This window comes from Lagenorhynchus albirostris, chromosome 4 (assembly GCF_949774975.1).
Source record: "Lagenorhynchus albirostris chromosome 4, mLagAlb1.1, whole genome shotgun sequence".
NCBI lineage: Eukaryota > Metazoa > Chordata > Mammalia > Artiodactyla > Delphinidae > Lagenorhynchus > Lagenorhynchus albirostris.
In genome coordinates this window covers 114429924-114447688 of record NC_083098.1, presented here as the reverse complement: position 1 = coordinate 114447688, position 17765 = coordinate 114429924, and the positions used below count along the sequence as shown (strand labels likewise).

At 35.5% G+C, this 17765-nt stretch overlaps 1 protein-coding gene across 8 annotated transcripts in view; it reads left to right on the top strand.

Moving 5' to 3' along the window:
* The window catches only part of PPA2 (inorganic pyrophosphatase 2), an 84670-nt gene extending 67702 nt beyond the window's left edge, over positions 1-16968 (top strand). For 5 of the 8 annotated variants that reach the window (XM_060148541.1, XM_060148545.1, XM_060148540.1 and 2 more), the window contains 4 exons: positions 1687-1740; positions 3399-3468; positions 15659-15695; positions 16763-16968. In XM_060148541.1, coding sequence (XP_060004524.1) covers positions 1687-1740; positions 3399-3468; positions 15659-15695; positions 16763-16791 — 190 coding nt within the window. In that variant the 3' untranslated portion in view covers positions 16792-16968. The remainder of the gene's footprint in view (positions 1-1686; positions 1741-3398; positions 3469-15658; positions 15696-16762) is intronic. The other 3 variants (XM_060148546.1, XM_060148547.1, XM_060148542.1) reach the window with 1 other exon arrangement.
* The last annotated feature ends 797 nt before the right edge of the window (positions 16969-17765 follow it).

Genomic DNA, 17765 nt, shown 5'->3' with positions numbered 1-17765 from the left:
ATTTCTGTTTCTTTTTTTTTTTTTTTTTTGCGGTACGCGAGCCTCTCACTGTTGTGGCCTCTCCTGTTGCAGAGCACAGGCTCCGGACGCGCAGGCTCAGCGGCCATGGCTCACGGGCCCAGCCGCTCCGCAGCATGTGGGATCTTCCCGGACCGGGGCACGAACCCATGTCCCCTGCATTGGCAGGCGGACTCTCAGCCACTGTGCCACCAGGGAAGCCCCTGTTTCTTTTTATTTAATCACTTATTTTGCTCTTTATATAGCTATTAATATATCTTTATTATTTGTAAATGAAATTTGGTTTGTTGTGCATAGAAATTTTGGTATTGTTGATCTTTTGTTCTAATTTCGTATCTGCTTATTTTGATCATCAAGATTGTGTGTAGGGTACACAATGTTTATAAATTTAGAACAAAATATTTAATATCTTATTATAAAAAGGAAAGCAGCACATTCTTCCCAGTCAGTATTTTTAATCTCATTTATAGTAGGCACCATCATCTTTAAGTGGTTATACTGCTTCTCCTTTTGTATGCTATAGTCATAGTTTGAAAGCTAGAAAGAACCCTAAATATTACAATGTTCATGGGGGGCTCCATGGTTCAACATTGTATCCCCAGCATCTAGAAATGTCCCTAACACATGGCATAAGAATAATTTTTTTGAATCAATAAATAATATGAGTCAGTGTTAACTATTTTTGTATAAGGGACAATTCAGATAAAATTAAAATGTTTCTTGATAACATGCCTTTTATTACACCTTCAAACATTCAAAGTAAAAATCACTTCCTTAAATCCTGAGGAAAGTATATTGCAACCCAGATTGCATTCTTTAATAACTAAAAGAATATTAGTGAGGAGGATGGCACTGTTTGTAGAAATAAAATGCTATAAAAAAGGGGGGGGCTACTGGAGAAATAGTAATAAGGGGTTTTGTAATCTCTCCTCTTTTATATTTTATATATCATTCAAGAATCTCCTAAGTCCATTTGTATATACCTTTCATTTAATTCTTGAAACAGCCATACTAATAATTTGTCCAAGGTGAAAAATGGTAGAGCTTGTTGGCTTCCTAGATTCTAGCTGGTTACTTGTCAAGATATTTTATTGGGGATATTTTAAAAGTTACTCAGTTTTTTTAAATTCACAGAATATTTTAAAAGTTATTAGTTTTTGAAATTTACAGTGCTGGCTTTAATATTTTCTTTCTTTTCTAATATTTCTGCTGATGGTTTTGCTTTGTTGTGGAAATAGAGGATTACTTTAGAGATAGTTTATTAGATTTAACAGGTAAAAATAGAGAACACCCCCTTAAATCTAAATTTCAGATTTTAATGTAAATGTCTCGTGGCACGTACTTATACTAAAAAAAATAGTTTGCTTGGGACATACTTATACTAAAAAATAATTTGCTGTTTATCTGAAGTTCAAATTTAACTGGGTGTTCTATGTTTTATCTGACAACCCTATTTACAGGACTCCCTGTTCTCTCATCACCATTTTCCTAGAATTCCCAAGGAATGTTTCACTTTGGTGTAGTTTTAATGTTAAAAACATTGTGTGTAGCAGGGGCCCCCAACCCCCAGGCCACGGACCAGTACCTGTCCGTGGCCAGTTAGGAATTGGGCCGCACAGCAGGAGGTGAGCGGTGGGCGAGTGAGCGAAGCTTCATCTGTATTTACAGCCACTCCCCATCGCTCGCATTACTGTCTGAGCTCCGCCTCCTGTCAGCATTATGGTGAGTTGTATAATTATTTCATTATATATTACAAAGTAATAATAATAGAAATAAAGTGCACAATAAATGTAATGTGCTTGAATCATCCCCAAACCATCCACCCCCACCCCCCAACTCCAGTCCATGGAAAGATTGTCTTCCACAAAACTGGTCCCTGGTGCCAAACAAGGTTGGGGACCGCTGGTGTATAGCATATTTAGTATTATACACCATGTTTTCTTCAGAAGAGTAGCACTTAAGACTTTTCAGTATCTGTTTTTTTGCCTTGTTCCTTTTAAATTTAGTTTTGACTTTCTTTAGAGAAACATCTAACTTATAAAGCCTTACCTTTTTCAGTTTTTAGCTTACTTAAACGTGGAGTATGAAGAAGAGAGTATAACATAGTTTAGTCTTAAAGATGATAATGCCACCTTTCATCAAACATCATCACTTATGCCAAGAATGAAAACAAATTCCACATTTTGAGTCTGGATAGAGAGCAAAATGACCACTTTCATAATGCTATGTACCCAGTGTCTGATTACGGGCAGATGTAGCTGAAAAGATAAATAAATAACTACAGATCTTTTTATCATATATATCCCAGCATATTTCACAAAGCCATTGCCAAAATAAATTTGATAATGTACATCCCTTAGAACCACTTGGAGAGCACACATGCGTGTGTGTGGGTGTGTGTGTGCATGTGTGTGTTTCATCTATTAATTATCTCCTTTAGAGATCTGCTAATCAATTATTTCTTCAATTCTGAAAAATTAATTTGGCTTTAATGCCCTTCTCTACTACCTTTTTCTATATCCATTTTAATCTGATTTCTTTGATGAAATTTTTAAAAATCAGACTTAATACATTTGAGGGGAATGATGCATTTGCTTTCATCTAGGAGGTAAGAAATACGTGGTGGGCAGCATGTTTGTGGAGATAGCATGCTAGTCCCCACTGTGTGGGAAGACTTTGGACTTTATAGAGCCTTTACTGGTCATGGGAGGAGCTGCTGTCTATGCCTTGCTAAACTTCCTTACTTGTACCAAAACTGAGCTTTCATGTTCCTGTGGTTTCCTCTCACCACTGTTAGCTTAGTTCCATACCTGTCTGAGAAAGAGATTCTACAGCATCTTTCAGCAGCCAATTACAGTGTTTATCACCTCACTTGGAGGAAAATTCTTCCTCGTGGTCGTTGTTCTATGGGTCAAATTTGTTTTTTCTTTTCTTCAGTAAAGGTGAAGAGTAGTGGAATAGCCTTTTATGTACCAGGAGATTATTTAAATTTGTATACTATCATTTGATTTTTTTTTTTTTAATTCTGGAGGGTGCAATGCTATGGAGCACTTTATATTTATAACTTTGCCTGAAAGAATGTACAAGACCCCAGTTGTCCTAATTTATATTCATCCAGGTCCTTTTTCAGGGTATCTTCATCACATTTCTGCAGTGCTCTAGCATTCTGCATTAGAAGGTCTCTTGTCTCCTCTTGAGTGAGTGAGTGAGAGAGAGAGAGAGTGTGTGTGTATGTGTTATTATCCACTGAGATCCAAAGACTCAGCAACTGTTGGCTGGGATCATACACTCAAATGTAAAGCATTTGAGAGCTGGTTTTCTTTTTGGTAATTGCTCCTTTTTTATCCTGTTTAATAATAATATTCTCTTTTCCTTTCCAGCACAAATGTGCAGGTATGTGATAGCCCTTTCCATTGCTCTCAAGAGGAAGCAAGATCATTAGTTGAATCGGTAAGGAACAAATGTCCAAGACATCCTTTATTCTTATAAATGTCATGGGGAAGTCTAGCAGAAATTCTGAAAAATCTAGCAGTGAAATGTATCAAGACTTTTGGGGAGCATAAAGTTTAAAAATAACATTAAAATTATTTTTTCATGCAGGGAATTTAGATTAAAAACCTTAAAACCTTTTAGTTATATTTCTGTTTTCTAAAGTACATTAACCACTTAACTTGATTTCATATGATACTGTTTTCACCAGTTTATTGTTGTGTGAATGCATTTGCCCTCCTCTGTACTGACCTGTTCCCATGAGTTATCCACAGTCCAGTGTCTAAATTGTGACTGGCTGCTGGCACAGGTGCATTTCAGCTCAAAAAAAATGAAATAAATACATCTCTTTTCCTTTTTTTTTTTTTTTTCCATTTAGTTTGGTTACCTCACAAGCTTTCCTTCTCTTAACTAAGAAGATACCCTCAGATTTTTACATGTCTTAGTGATAATACTGCCTGGAGGCAACTGAATTTATTAGCAAAGTAATGCTTGATTTGGAAACCACTAAATAAGGAAATTCACATTCAGATAATCAAGTAACGCTGCTGTGTAAAGTGTGTTCAGGAGTGATCTTAGGCTAGAAATCCCATTTATAAATTGAGGGGTTTGGGTTTTTTTTTCTCTTAATTATCGGATAGAAACTAGTGAATTTAGATCTTAAGGAACAACAAAAATGTTTGCTCACAATGGCTGCTTTGAATTTTTTTCCATTAATTAATCAGTTATTTAATTATTGCCTGCTGCGTGTGGTTAGAATCTAGGTGCTGGGGATGCAGTATTAAAAGACACAAAAATCTCTTTCCTCGTATAGCTAACATTCTAGTTGGGGTGATGGATAATAAATACACAAGTGAAATATATAGTGTTTGTGAATGCGATAAATGCTATGATGAAAAATGAATGAGGGAAGAGGGGATAAAGTGCCAGGAGTGGGATGGGAGTTGTAGTGATTGAAAAGTAGTAGGGAACAGCCCCACTGAGGGGAGAACGGACCTGAGTCAAGATTTGTAGAAGGTAAGGGACTGAGCCAAGTGACTTGTAAAGGAAGAGAATTCCATGCTGCAGCCCAAAGGCCATGAGGCAAGTGGGTACCTGACATGTTCAAGAAATAACCGAGGAGCCACGGTGGCTTGTGGAGTAGAAAGAGTCTAAGGGAGAAAGGAGGAGATGAGATCAGAAATGCATGGATCTGGGGGTGAAAATGGAGGCAAATTATTATGAAAGACACTGTAAAATACCCTTAGGGACTATTTTAAGAATTTCATTTCTTATTCTGAATAAGAAGGAACCATTGAGGGAGTGATATGATCTGACTTAGATTTTAACAAGATCATTCTGGCTGCGTTGGTGAGAACGGGCTAGGGAAGCAAGGGAAGATGCAGGGGAGCCATGACAGTAATGCAGGCTACAATATTGGTGTATTTTCTTCAAGTTTTCAGTTTTATATCTGTGTCATTACATTCTGAGCTTAGTTCTCATCAATATTTATTATTAATTCTTTAAGAAAAAAATTAAGGAAAACAAATTAAAAACTTTATTCACATAGTCTCCCACTAATCTCAGATTAAGACTATTTCATTCATTTTAGTTTGGGTTTTATAAATGATAGATATAATAGATACTTGTCTTAAAATTAGCTGTAAGAATAAAGTTTCAATCTTACATCTTTTTTAAAAAGTTTTTTCCTAGCATATTAGTAGGAAAAGTCCTCTTGGAAAAAAATAATAATTGGAGAACATGGATATGATCTGGATTGTTTGATTTGGGAAACAAGATTAGAATTCAGAAACATTAACATCCAGCTTTAATTACATGGTTTGGTAGCTTTGTTGTGTTTCGTAATAATGAAGAAGGTGCTATACTGATTTTTCACTGAGGAAACTATGATAGAAAATCAAAATGCAGAGAAAGCAGTCCCTCATCATCAGCTCTAGTGGAACTTACTGTATATGGGATTTCACCATTAAAAATTTGTAAATCAAAGAATTGCTCTATTAGCAGCCTCATTAGTGATTCAGAAGCTCAGATTAGGTAACAATTTCTCCTGAAAATTTTATCAACTTGTAATAATGAAATTCTTTGTAGTCAGAGCATTTTGGCTTGGCATTTTATCTCTTCACAACCACATTGAGATGTTTGAATCAGCATTACTTAGGTATATATTCCCAGATCTCTCTATTTTGCTATATATTGAATGTTGCACTGACTTCAAAGTACTGTCAGCTTTCGTTTGTCCTTTGCTTGCTCAGAATAACTTAAGACATTAAAGTCATCTATCAAACTTGATCATATTCAGACCACATCAATTTGTATGGAAACAAATTATAACCCCAAGGTTTATTAGTGGACTTAGAATAAGTGAACTCATTCTAACAAGTTAATCAACTTAGGTAATATTATCTTAAGACAGATGTGTAGATGTTAAATGAATCTGGGGACTTCCCTGGTGGTCCAGTGGTTAAGACTTTGCCTTCCAGTGCAGTGGGTGTGGGTTCGATCCCTGATCGGGGAGCTAAGATCCCACATGCCTCGTGGCCAAAAAACCCAGAAAAGTAAATAAAACAGAAGCAATATTGTATCAAATTCAATAAAGACTTTAAAAATGGTCCACATCAAAAAAATCTTTAAAAAATTAAAAAAAAATAGATAAATAAATGAGCCCGAAGTTATGCTTAAAACAGGGCCAGATAGTAATACAGGTTTTCACTTTCTAGATGTGTATTCACAGAATATTCAGAATGATCGTTAATTAGGTGAGATTTTAGGATCAAGTAATTGGTTTTGGTGAACATATACTTTTAAAGTATACAAAGAAAAGAAATGGACTAAACTCTTGAGGGATAAGGAGAACTGTTGCAGGAAGCATATACTGGTGAACATATATTGATCAAAATACAATTAAGTGTAGTAGCATTGAGGCCTCCCCCCAAAATCATTAAGTGGTCACCCAACAATATGTACAAATCAATTAAATTAGGAAAAATAGTGTCACCATAACCAAGAAAAAATAAAAGCCAACACCCTGATGACTATTATTTGGATGCATTTTAGAAACAAAAGAGAAAATATCTACAGAAGTAATTTATCAGACGTAGGTTAGAGATCTTAAGAAGGATAGCTGATCTGAGGAGGATAAGGAGAACTGAAATGGTCAGAAAGGTTATTGGATTTTGTTTATAAATACAGATGTTTGAATTATATACAACCATGAAAGGCATGGCTGTGTCAAAAACAAGGTTTGCTACTTAGATCTGAACACACTAGGGATCCACAGAGGCAGTTGGTTACTCTGGGCTACAGTGTGTGGCCACCAGCAACAGGAGTAACTCTCAGTGGTAGTTCAACCACAGGACCACCCAATTACATTTTTTTGGGTAGTGTGTCTTTTTTATAGCCAAAAAGGTAGGACTCTTTCCCAGTTTTTGAAGACTGTATGACCAGAAGTTGGAGCTTTATTTCAGGGAACAAGGTTCAGAGCCTTTATAGGGAACAAGGAATGTATGCTTGTGTATGTGTGTGCACACATGAGTGTGCGTGTGTGCACACACATGTAGTTTTCCTTTCAGATCTAATATCAGTTGATATTTAATGACAATTGATTCTGGGATTTAAGATGCTAGTTTTAGGATCCTTTACTGTATATAAAGTGTTATTTGGAAAATACATTGAGAAGATGGGAGCAAAATTTACAAGCTTTATCAATATATATAATTAGAGAATACATTGTTTTTTCTAGTACATGTGGACACTTCCAAAAATTGAGTATATGTTAGGCCACAAAGAGTTGGAAAACAAATACCAAAGAGTTGAGGTAATGCAGACCACTTTCTTTGTCAACAGTATAACAAGGTTGCTAATCAGCTATAAAAATATTAAAAGAAAAAAACCCCAAATCTGTGTTATTTGGAAACTAAAAATACATCTCAAGTCATGCCTCAAAAAAATGAATTATGAAAAATTATAAAATATTTAAAATTGAGTGACAACTAAATCACTCTATGTCAAAACTTGCATGATGCAGCAAAAATAATTTTTGAGAGAAATTAACTGTACAGCAGAAATGAAGAAAGAAAATTGAGATGCTGAACATTCAACTCAACAAGCACTCTGTTTTTTTCTATCTTTTTACATTATAAGAGAGAAAATTATAAAGAGTAGAGCAAATAATGAAATGGAAAACAAGGAGATAATGAAAAGGATCAATTAAAATAAAAGCTGGGTTTTCTTCTTTTAAGGCTAATAATATAGACAAACTTATTACAGGAAAGACAGTGAAATAGAGAAGCCATAAATAAAAATATCAAAAATTAAAATTAAGACATTATTACAGACACAGGAGATATACAAGTAATCAGAAAGGAATACTCGGGACTTCCCTGGTAGTCCAGTGGTTAAGACTCCATGCTTCCACTACAGGGGGGACAGGGGGCATGGGTTCAATCCCTTTTCAGGAACTAAGATCCCACGCGCCACGTGGTGTGGCCAAAAAAAAAAAAAAAGAAAGGAACATTCTAAATTGCTTTTGGCAATACCTTTCTAAACATAGATGAATTGACAATTTTTTAAAAATATAAATTACAATGTCAAATCAAGAATAAACAGAAAACCCAAATAGACTTATCAACAGTTTAAAGGAATACTTAATTATGAAAATGACAATTTCTCCCGTATTAATTAATGAAGTCAATCTATTTTTAATCAGAATTTCAATAGGGTTTTCACTGAACTTGGTAAGATAATCCTAAAATGTATATGGAATATTAAAGGGCCAGGAATAACCTAGAAAAGACTGACAAATTTAAAGTTTTTTTTCAAGCTGTAAACAATTAAAGATACCACAAAATAAGTCAAAAGGTAAGCCATTGATTGGGAGAAGGTACTTGCATATAAGTGACAAAAGGATTAACAACTTATTCAAATCAACAAGAAAAAAATAACCAGTAGGAAAAAAAATGGGCAAAAGTATGAATGGGCAACTCACAAGAGAGAATATTTAAATTGCCAGTAAATATGTGAAAATCTGCTGTATTTCCCCAGTGATCAATGAAATCAAATTAAGACATAGTACAATTTCATAGTTATCAGATAGGCAAATGTTTACAAGTGTTTTTAAGCAAGTGGAGAAGGGAGACCACTCGTACTTGTTGATATACTTTATAGGAGTATAAATTAGTACAGCTACCTTGAAGAGCAATTATGTGATTTCTAGTATAGTTGAAGATGCTTATAACCCACTACTCTGAAGTTACCTTTCTAGATGTACATTCTACAGAGACACTAATACATACGTTTTTATGATCAGACATGGGAAAGTTGGAAACTGGACAAATGTCTGTCAATAGAAAACTGGGTAAATAAACTGTAGTATATTTGTACAGTGGAATACGATACCACAGGTAAAATATGTGAATTAGAACTATATGACTGTACATGGATAAAACCTGAAAGTGCAGTATTGGGTGAAAAAAGCATTTGCAGCAGGATATAGTATGCATCGTTGAAGTAAATTTTAAAACACCCAAAGCAGCACCATATATTTTTAATGAATACAAACAGATACGTTGCTCACATTTTAGAAACATAAATAAGAACAATAAACACCAGTTTCAGCATAGTGGTTAGGAGAAGTTACTTCTGAGAGGGAATAAAAATAAATAAGGTCTTTATTTTTGATGAGTTGGGAGAAAAAGAGACTTCACTTGTAACTTTTCTGAAATAACAATGTTAACTCTAAAAAAATCTAGAGAGTAGATATTTGTTATAATGGTCTCTTCATTTTCTGTGTGTTTGAAGTATGGATATTTCATAATTAAGAGAATTTGTATGCCCAGAAAAACAACACAGAAAATTAATGAAACCAAAAATTGACTCTTTGAGACCAGCAAAACTGATAAACCCTTTAGCCAGAATGTTCAGGAAAGAAAAGAGAGAAGACAAATCTTTAATGTCAGGAATGAGACAAGTGGCATCACTACTGTTTTAGGAGCTATTAGGAGAACAATAGAGAAATATTGTGAAAAAACTGTATACCAGTTAATTTCACAAGTTGGATGAAATGGGCAGATTCCTTGAAATACATAAACTACCAAAACTCACTGAAGAAGAAATAGGCATAAACAACTGAAATTTGCACTTAAAAACCTTTCTGTAAATACAACTCTACAACTCTAGACCTCGGATCCCACTTCTTTTATTAAGCATTGTACTGAAGCTTCTAGCCGTGCAGGAAGGCATTAAAAAGAAGGAAAAGGCATCCAGGTTATAAAGGAAGATGGCATGAATGTCTATATTAAATATTCCATAAAATCTAAAGATACTAGAATAAGTGAATTTAGCAAGGTTGCAAGATATAAGCTCAATATACAATTAGCAATTGTATTTTTATAAGGAACAAAAATTAATGAAAAATAAATACATTATTTATAATTGCTTCAAAAATATGAAACACTTAGGAATAAATCTGGAAAAAAAAATGTGAAGAACCTGTACCCTGAAAACTGTAAGACATTGCCCATAGATATCAGAGAACTAAATAAATGGGAAGATGTATCATGTTCGTGGGTTGGAAGACTCAATATTGTTATGATGTCAATTCTCAAATTGATCTATAGATCAATTAGAATACCAACTTCGTTCTTTACAGACGTTTTATACAGCTACAGTAATCAAAATAGTATAGTAATGGTATAAAACTAGAGAAAGATCAGTTAAAACAAATCCAGAAATAGACCTACATATATGTGGACAACTGATTTTCCAAGTAATAAGTTTTCAACAAATAGCGCCTGAACAGTTGGTTATTCCGTACGGGGGCAGTTAACATCAGTATATACTGTGGCCACCTCTTTCATCCCTAAACTTTACCAGCAATCTCATAAACGCATGTTGGCGTTTACATAACCAGGAGAAGGACTTTAGGTGAATCCATCAAAGTGTCTGATGTGAGTGTGAGGCATTGTTACCGCTTAAAAGCAATAGCACTTAAAAAAATTCACACCAAAGCCATATTAACATTTTTTTAGAGGCCCACAACAAAGATAATCAATAAAGCAGCTAGTTTAGAAGTGCACACTTTGGGGTTCTGTGCTCTAATGGGAAACTACCAACTAATGAATATTTTTAAATAGTTTCAAATATGAAAAGTAATGACCAGAAGAAGAATGTTACAGCTCATTATAGTTGTTGGATAGGACTTTTAACAGCATGCTTCTCAGATCGTTTCCTTTGGGCATGTACTTCATCTCTGCTTAAAGCTATTGATGACATCAAGAAGAGTTTCCTTGCACATCTCAGAACAAGATGACAATCCTTGGCTTCTGGTTTTTTAAATCAAGCCGACTCAAAACTAAGTTCTGAAATCACTCTGTCTGGGATGCCGTCTTATTACCAGGGTTGCTTGGACCTCTTGGACTGCCTAGGCAAGAGACCCTTCCCTCTGTGGGCACTCACTTTACATCTCCATCAAAGAGGACTGTGTTTCCCTTTAGAGTGGAACCTTTCTGTGGATGTGATTTTTCTAATGAGGTCATGCTACAATATTTATGCCATACAGATTTGTTTTATTTGTGACTCTGAAAATGAACATCTTTGTGGCAGTTTACTATTAAAAAATTTAAATAATGTATTGGTAAATCAGGATCTGATTCTAGTATATCTCCCTCTTCCTTTCCCTTTCTTTCCTCTTAAAAGCTTCACTGCATTACCACTCAAAGATGAACAAAGGAGATGAAAGTAAAATAATTTTTTTCAGCTACTAGCCAATTGTATACATTCTTGAAAGGAAGAGGAAGTAGATTAAACTAACATAAACCTAAAATACTCTTACAGGGACTTCCCTGATGGTCCAGTGGTTAAGACTTCACACTCCCAGAGCAGGGGGCTGGGGTTCAACCCCTGGTCGGGGAACTAGATCCCACGTGCCGCAACGAAGACCCAGTGCAGCCAAATAAATAAACAAAAAAATGTTAAAAAAAAAACAAAAACAAAAAAAACTCTTACATTTTGTTTATGGATAACTAAGAATTGGTCACGTTTTGTTGATTTATAAAGCAGAAATCAGAAAAGAAATGTGAAAATAAAATGAATATAGATGAGGGAGATTAAGAGGTACAAACTTCGTTACAAAATAGATGAATCATGGGGATGAAGTGTACAGCAAGGGGAATATAGTCAATAATACTGTAAAATCTTTGTATGGTGACAGATGGTAACTAGATTAATCATGGTGATTATTTTGTAACGCATAGAAATGCCGAATCACTATATTGTGCACCAGGAACTAACCTAGTGTGGTAGGTCATTTATACTGCAGCAAACAAACACACTCAGAAAAAGAGATCAGATTTGCTGTTACCAGAGCGGTGGGTGGGGGGAGGAAGAATTGAATGAAGGCAGTCAAAAGGTGCAAACTCCCAGTCATAAGATAAGTAACTACTAGAGATACACAGTAGAGTAGGATAAATAGCATTCATGCCACTGTATTTTACATGTGAGAGTTGTTAAGAGAGTAAAGCCTGAGTGCTCATCACAAGGAAAAATGTGTTTTCTGTTTCTTTAATTTTGTATCTATATGAGATGATGGCTGTTCACTAAACATATTGAGGTCATCATTTCATGATGTAAGTTAAATCATTATGCTGTACACCCTAAACTTATACAGTGCTGTATGTCAATTATATCTCAGTAAAACTGGAAGAAGAAGAAAAATGAATATAGAGTAACTGCCTTATGAACCATGGAAACATAATGTAGGGAGAGAATACCCAAGGTAATTTAATTCAACTAAAACCCTACTGCACCTGAATGAAAAATCAGGAACTTTTTTCTCTTTAATTTTGAATCCTTATAATAAAGTAAAAGAACATCAATCTTCATATCATGTAGTAAAGCAAGCTTTTATGTTGGTTGAGTGTGTCATGTTTGTTAATTAATTTGAACACATGTAACCTGCAGGTGAAAATGCTTATAGGGACCTGGTGGGGTTATCTGAAGGAGTACAAAACAGTTGTTTAATAGTTCATATTCATTTAAAATACAGTTTCTACATGAGTAGGGACAGAAAAGAGTAAGCCTTCTTTGGTTGATAAAAGAGGAATACTTTGGTAATAAGAACACTAAATTTGTTTGAAAGAAATTAAAGATATGAATATTCATGAGAAGTATTTTTGGAGTGGGAGAGGAAAGGAGATAGCATTTTTAGAATGAGAGTATAAAGTAATACAATTTCCTGGAGAATTTATCTTAGATGAGTAGAGGGTGCCCACATTCATCCCCTACTGAGAAATTAGGAGAAGTAAGTAACTGAAAATCCTTCTGTTTCTTACAAGGAAAATGTAATGATGGTGACTTCTGAGAGTGAGGGTTGGGATTAGGTCACTTTAAAATGCTGCTCTGTGCATTTCTTTGTTCTTCCATTTTCTGTAAGCAAGTGTAATGTTTAAGAATCAGGAAGTCATTGACAGTAGGTGAAGAGTTAAATAGCTGATGTGTATCATGAACCCATTGTTGTTTTCAAATTTAAATGTTGGTCTCTTTTGACATATGTTAATATGGAAAAGTGTAAAAAACAAAAAAAAAACTTCCAGACTTTCATAGTTATTTTATCTCTGTTAGATTTACCTGTGATGTTTGTTTTCTTTTATATGAGGCTTTGTACAGTCTGAATATATTCTACCAACCAAGAAATAGATTTTAGGAATAAAGAAATAAAGCATTCTGGGAATTATTTTTAAAATCAAATGTAATGATAAATGTTTTAGCTAGAGTAGTTTGTCCATTTCTTTTCTGTAATGCTTTTTAGGTTAATGAGAAGCTGCTCGATTATTCTATTTCATATATCACACATTTTCTTCCCCTGAAATGTTTGACAGCTCCAGCAAGAAGCAGCTGCTAATTTTAAGCAGGAAACCTAAACAGCTACCTTTCCAACAAACTCTGTAATAGGCGTCCTGCACAATTTAAAGAGCATAAGAATTTCAAAGAATAAGCAAGTTATTCTGTTTTATAGTCTATATAGAAAAACAGAGCCATTAAATCCCAAAGGCCTAATCTCAGTTTTTATGTTGTAGTGTTACTTTCACACCCAGAATGATTTAAGTTCTGCCATCCTCAAAACCAACCATGGTTAAGCATTTTCTCTGTGCTAGGAAGCTGAATAGAATTTTCTTTCGGTTTTTTTTTTTTTTGAAAGTACTTGGAAAAATCTCAAGGATGTTTTACATAAAATTTGTACAGAGGTCTTCTTTATTTACATTGTTATATCATCATTTTGTATGATAGAAAATAAAACAAAGCATATTTGATTAACCTTTTTCTTAAAGAGTAGAAGGAAAACTAACTTTAACCCATTTATGATTCCGGGGAATGTATTAGCCAGTGTTTTTTTCAGAGAAACAATCAATAAGAGATACATATGAAGAAATTGTTAAGGCTTAGTGATTCCAAAATCTGCAGAAGGGGATGGCCGGCTGGAGACCCAGGAAAGCCAGGGATTCAGATGAAGTCCAAAGGCAGTCTGCTGGAGAATTCCCTCATGCTTGGGGAGGCTGGTCTTTTTGTTCTGTTCAGGCCTTCAGCTGATTGAATGGGGCCCACTCACATTATGGAGGGCAGTCTACTTTACCCAGAGTTCATCAGTTTAAAAGTTAATCTCAGCCAAAACCAACCTCCAAGTTGGCACATTAACTATCATAGAGAATCTTTTAATATTGCTGACATTTATATTTTCCTGCTGAGTTGTTCTTCAGGACTGTCCTTAGACCTAAGGAGGGCCCTGCTTTGGGTCCTTCCTTTTAGAGGGTCCTGCTTTGGCCCTCATCCAATCACGTCCCTCCTCACAGGGCAAGACCGAGGGACCAAAGTTGTGCGTTCACCAGGAGCCCAAGCCCCCATTCTAGACCACCTTTTAGTTACTCAAGTCCCTGGAATTCCTTACCCAGATAGCTGCAAGCCTGTTTCCAGGGCCTACGTGGGCATCTCCCCCCAAGTGTACGTTCGTGACTGTGTGGACTCCGCTCACCATTACTTCTACAGCGGCCTGTGGGTGGCTGTTAGGAGGCAGGGGATACCTAGATGTGTGAGCTACCCTTGTGCACGTGAGGCCCTCAACACAGAATGGAGCCTGGGGTAGCAGAAGCGGGGTGGGATGAAGGCCATGTGCCTCTTTTCCGTACTTTGCCATGTTCAGGCAGTCTCTAAGGTGTCCAGGATGCTAAACGAGAGCTTCCAAGCCAGTGCAAAGGTATATTTATCAAGATAGTAGGATGCAACAGTTTTTATAGTCACTTTGTTAGCTTGATTTATAACCTTTAAATACTCAGGTGTATGATATATGGCTCTCCATTTGTACATTTGCCCCAGACCTCAAATATCAGAGGCAGATCTTTCCCACTAAGGCTGAGCAAATTCAGAGAATTAGAAGTTGATTATTAAATTTGAAATCTGAAAAGTGTGTTATAAAATCAGGGTGGTGGTTATACCTCAGGGAGAAGAGGTTATGATTGGGGAAGTGCCTGGCATGTTCCATTTCTTGACTTGGGTGTTGGTTACATAGATGCTTATTCTGGTTATCTTGGGCTTTGTGCATTCTCTGTGGAGAATGGATCTCTCTTTAAATTTCTTTTTAAACCTTTAAAAATGTATTATTCTTAATTAGGAAAAAATCTTATATCTCAGAAAAACTTTTCAATCTTGTCTACCACAGGTTATGTCTGTTCTAGGAATCTTGGCCCAGTCATCAAAATAGAAAAATTAATTTAAACACTTTAGAAGACAGCTAAATACATTATATAATGTCTCTCTGTGTGTGTACCTACGTACATGTGTGTGCATGTGTCTATGAATATGTGTTTTGGATTTTTGTTCTCAAGGCCTCAGCCAAAGAAGAAACTGAAAGAAAACCCCTCTCCTCTCTTCACATTCTCAGTAGTTCCCATGGGTTAATGACAGAAAATTTTTTCAAGAATGTTTTTTTTTCTTATTTGACTCTTAAGTCTGTGGTTTGTTTATCTGAAAGAACAGGCAATAACAATAAAAGGCAAAGAGGAGTATTCCCTTTGTTCTATAATTTCATGTTAAAAGAAAACCATTCTGGATATAGTTTCCACTTCTAAACGTTCATTATAACAGAGACTCTATTCTTATCTTTCAGGTGTCATTTTCACTGAATAAAGGAAGTAATGAAGAAGGTATGGTATATGCTGGTTCTTGAGGAGCTAGATATGTAAATTTATTCATTTACAGTAGTGGAGACCCCCCAAAATACAATAGATTAATTTAAAAATTATATAAACTAAGTAAAGTACTTTTTTAGTCATTATAATTTTCAGATGAAATCAATTATTTCCTAATTTCAGAAAATAAGGAACATGTTTATTACTTTTAGGCTAGAAAGTAGTTTGATTGTGCAGTGACGGTTGGTGAAGTACTGAGGTTCCAGCTAGTCCTGATAAATTTTAAGCCTCCAAATGTCTGCATTTAGGAGACTTTATTTATTATCTATCATCATTTTAATGAATCACTCATTTTAACTAAAGATCTTAAAATCAAAATTTATAGTAGGATTAAAAATAGCATTTTTTTAAATTACCATTATTTGAAGCTGTTTTGAGAAACAAGTAAAAATGTTCTGTAGTAAAAATTTCAAAATACAAGCATGTGCATGTATCATTTGCCTTTTAAAATATTGCAAGGCTTTTTTGCCTCTTTGTTTTAATATGAAACTTTAGAAGAATATTCAACTTGCAAGTTTGGAGGAAAAACGAGAACTATTTACTATGAATCGAGTTGTAAGATGTTTAGAAAGGAGCAAATGTATAGACATGATTTCGTGGGAAAGCAAACGATATTCCTTATATGGGCAACTAACAGATTGTTTCTTTGCAATACTATCCCATTTTGGGTATTTGACAGACAGTCAGATTTTACAGTACAGGATTTTCCTAGACCTTTCATGCCGTAGCTAGGACACTAGCTTCAGTACTATTCAATAAAGACTAAAGTGACCCAGTAAGATGTAGGAAATAAGGTGGGAAGGCTCAAGAATATAAAGCCTTAGCCAAATGAGAGAACTTAGGCCGAGAGTTTAAAGGTGAGTGGCTTTAAATATAGAAATGTGTCATACTGAGTTCTGATTGTTTTTATCTACCTAAATCTTTCCGAAAGGTCTAAATTAAATTTGTCTTATCCTCCTTTCCTCCCCACCTCCCTCTCCACCCCTTCCCTAACACCCTGCTTCCCCCATTTTTAAACACAGATCAAGTATGGCACTTCCTTGGCAAGTGATGAGAACATTTGAAGTTCTGCCATCAGGATTCCAGTCTCTAAAAACGCCAAGACTCCATCTCCCCCAAGTGCTAGAAACAAGCAGATCTATGAGAATTTGCTAACTTCCTTTTGAAACTTTTTTTTTTCAAACTTTTTGAGATATGCAAAGTGTAAATAAACATTGAAATTTTTGAATTAGTCTCCTTTGGATATTTATTGATGTGGAAAGATGTTGTTGAATTTCATAGCAAAAATTTAGAAGCATTGAGTTTCACCAGTTGCAATTTGCATGCCTGAAGGAACCCAATGATTTTATTAACTTTTTTTTTTTTTTTTTTTTTGCGGTACGCGGGCCTCTCACTGTTGTGGCCTCTCCTGTTGCGGAGCACAGGCTCCGGACGCACAGGCTCAGCGGCCATGGCTCACGGGCCCAGCCGCTCCGCGGCATGTGGGATCTTCCCGGACCGGGTCACGAACCCGCGTCCCCTGCATCGGCAGGCGGACTCTCAACCACTGCGCCACCAGGGAAGCCCTATTAACTTTTATTTCTGTGAGTTAATATAAAAATGATAAATTTAGTAAGTTAATAAGATTTTTATAGATATTATTGCTCTCATTTTCGTACCATATTATGTTTTTTGCGTCCATTGCTGGTGGAGACTTCATTTAGGCAACCTTTGTCCTCTTAATAGTCCTGTGTAAGTGTGTTTACATTTATTCAGGCTCTTTCCTACCATTTATTTTGTACGTCCTAAACTCCATTTGATTCTCATCAGGTCCTCTTAGTTTTACTTCTCATCTCTATGGTGATCACTCCCAAGTCTACATAAGAAGCCCAGGTCTCTCTCCTGGGGTCTGTCTAGCGGACATCTCTTTAAATGCCTTGAATCCGTCTTGTCCAGAACTGAACTCATCATCTTCCCTTTTTCTTGAACAGCGGAATTAACATTCTCCTAGTTCCCCTGTCAGACCCTTGAAGCCATATTGAATCT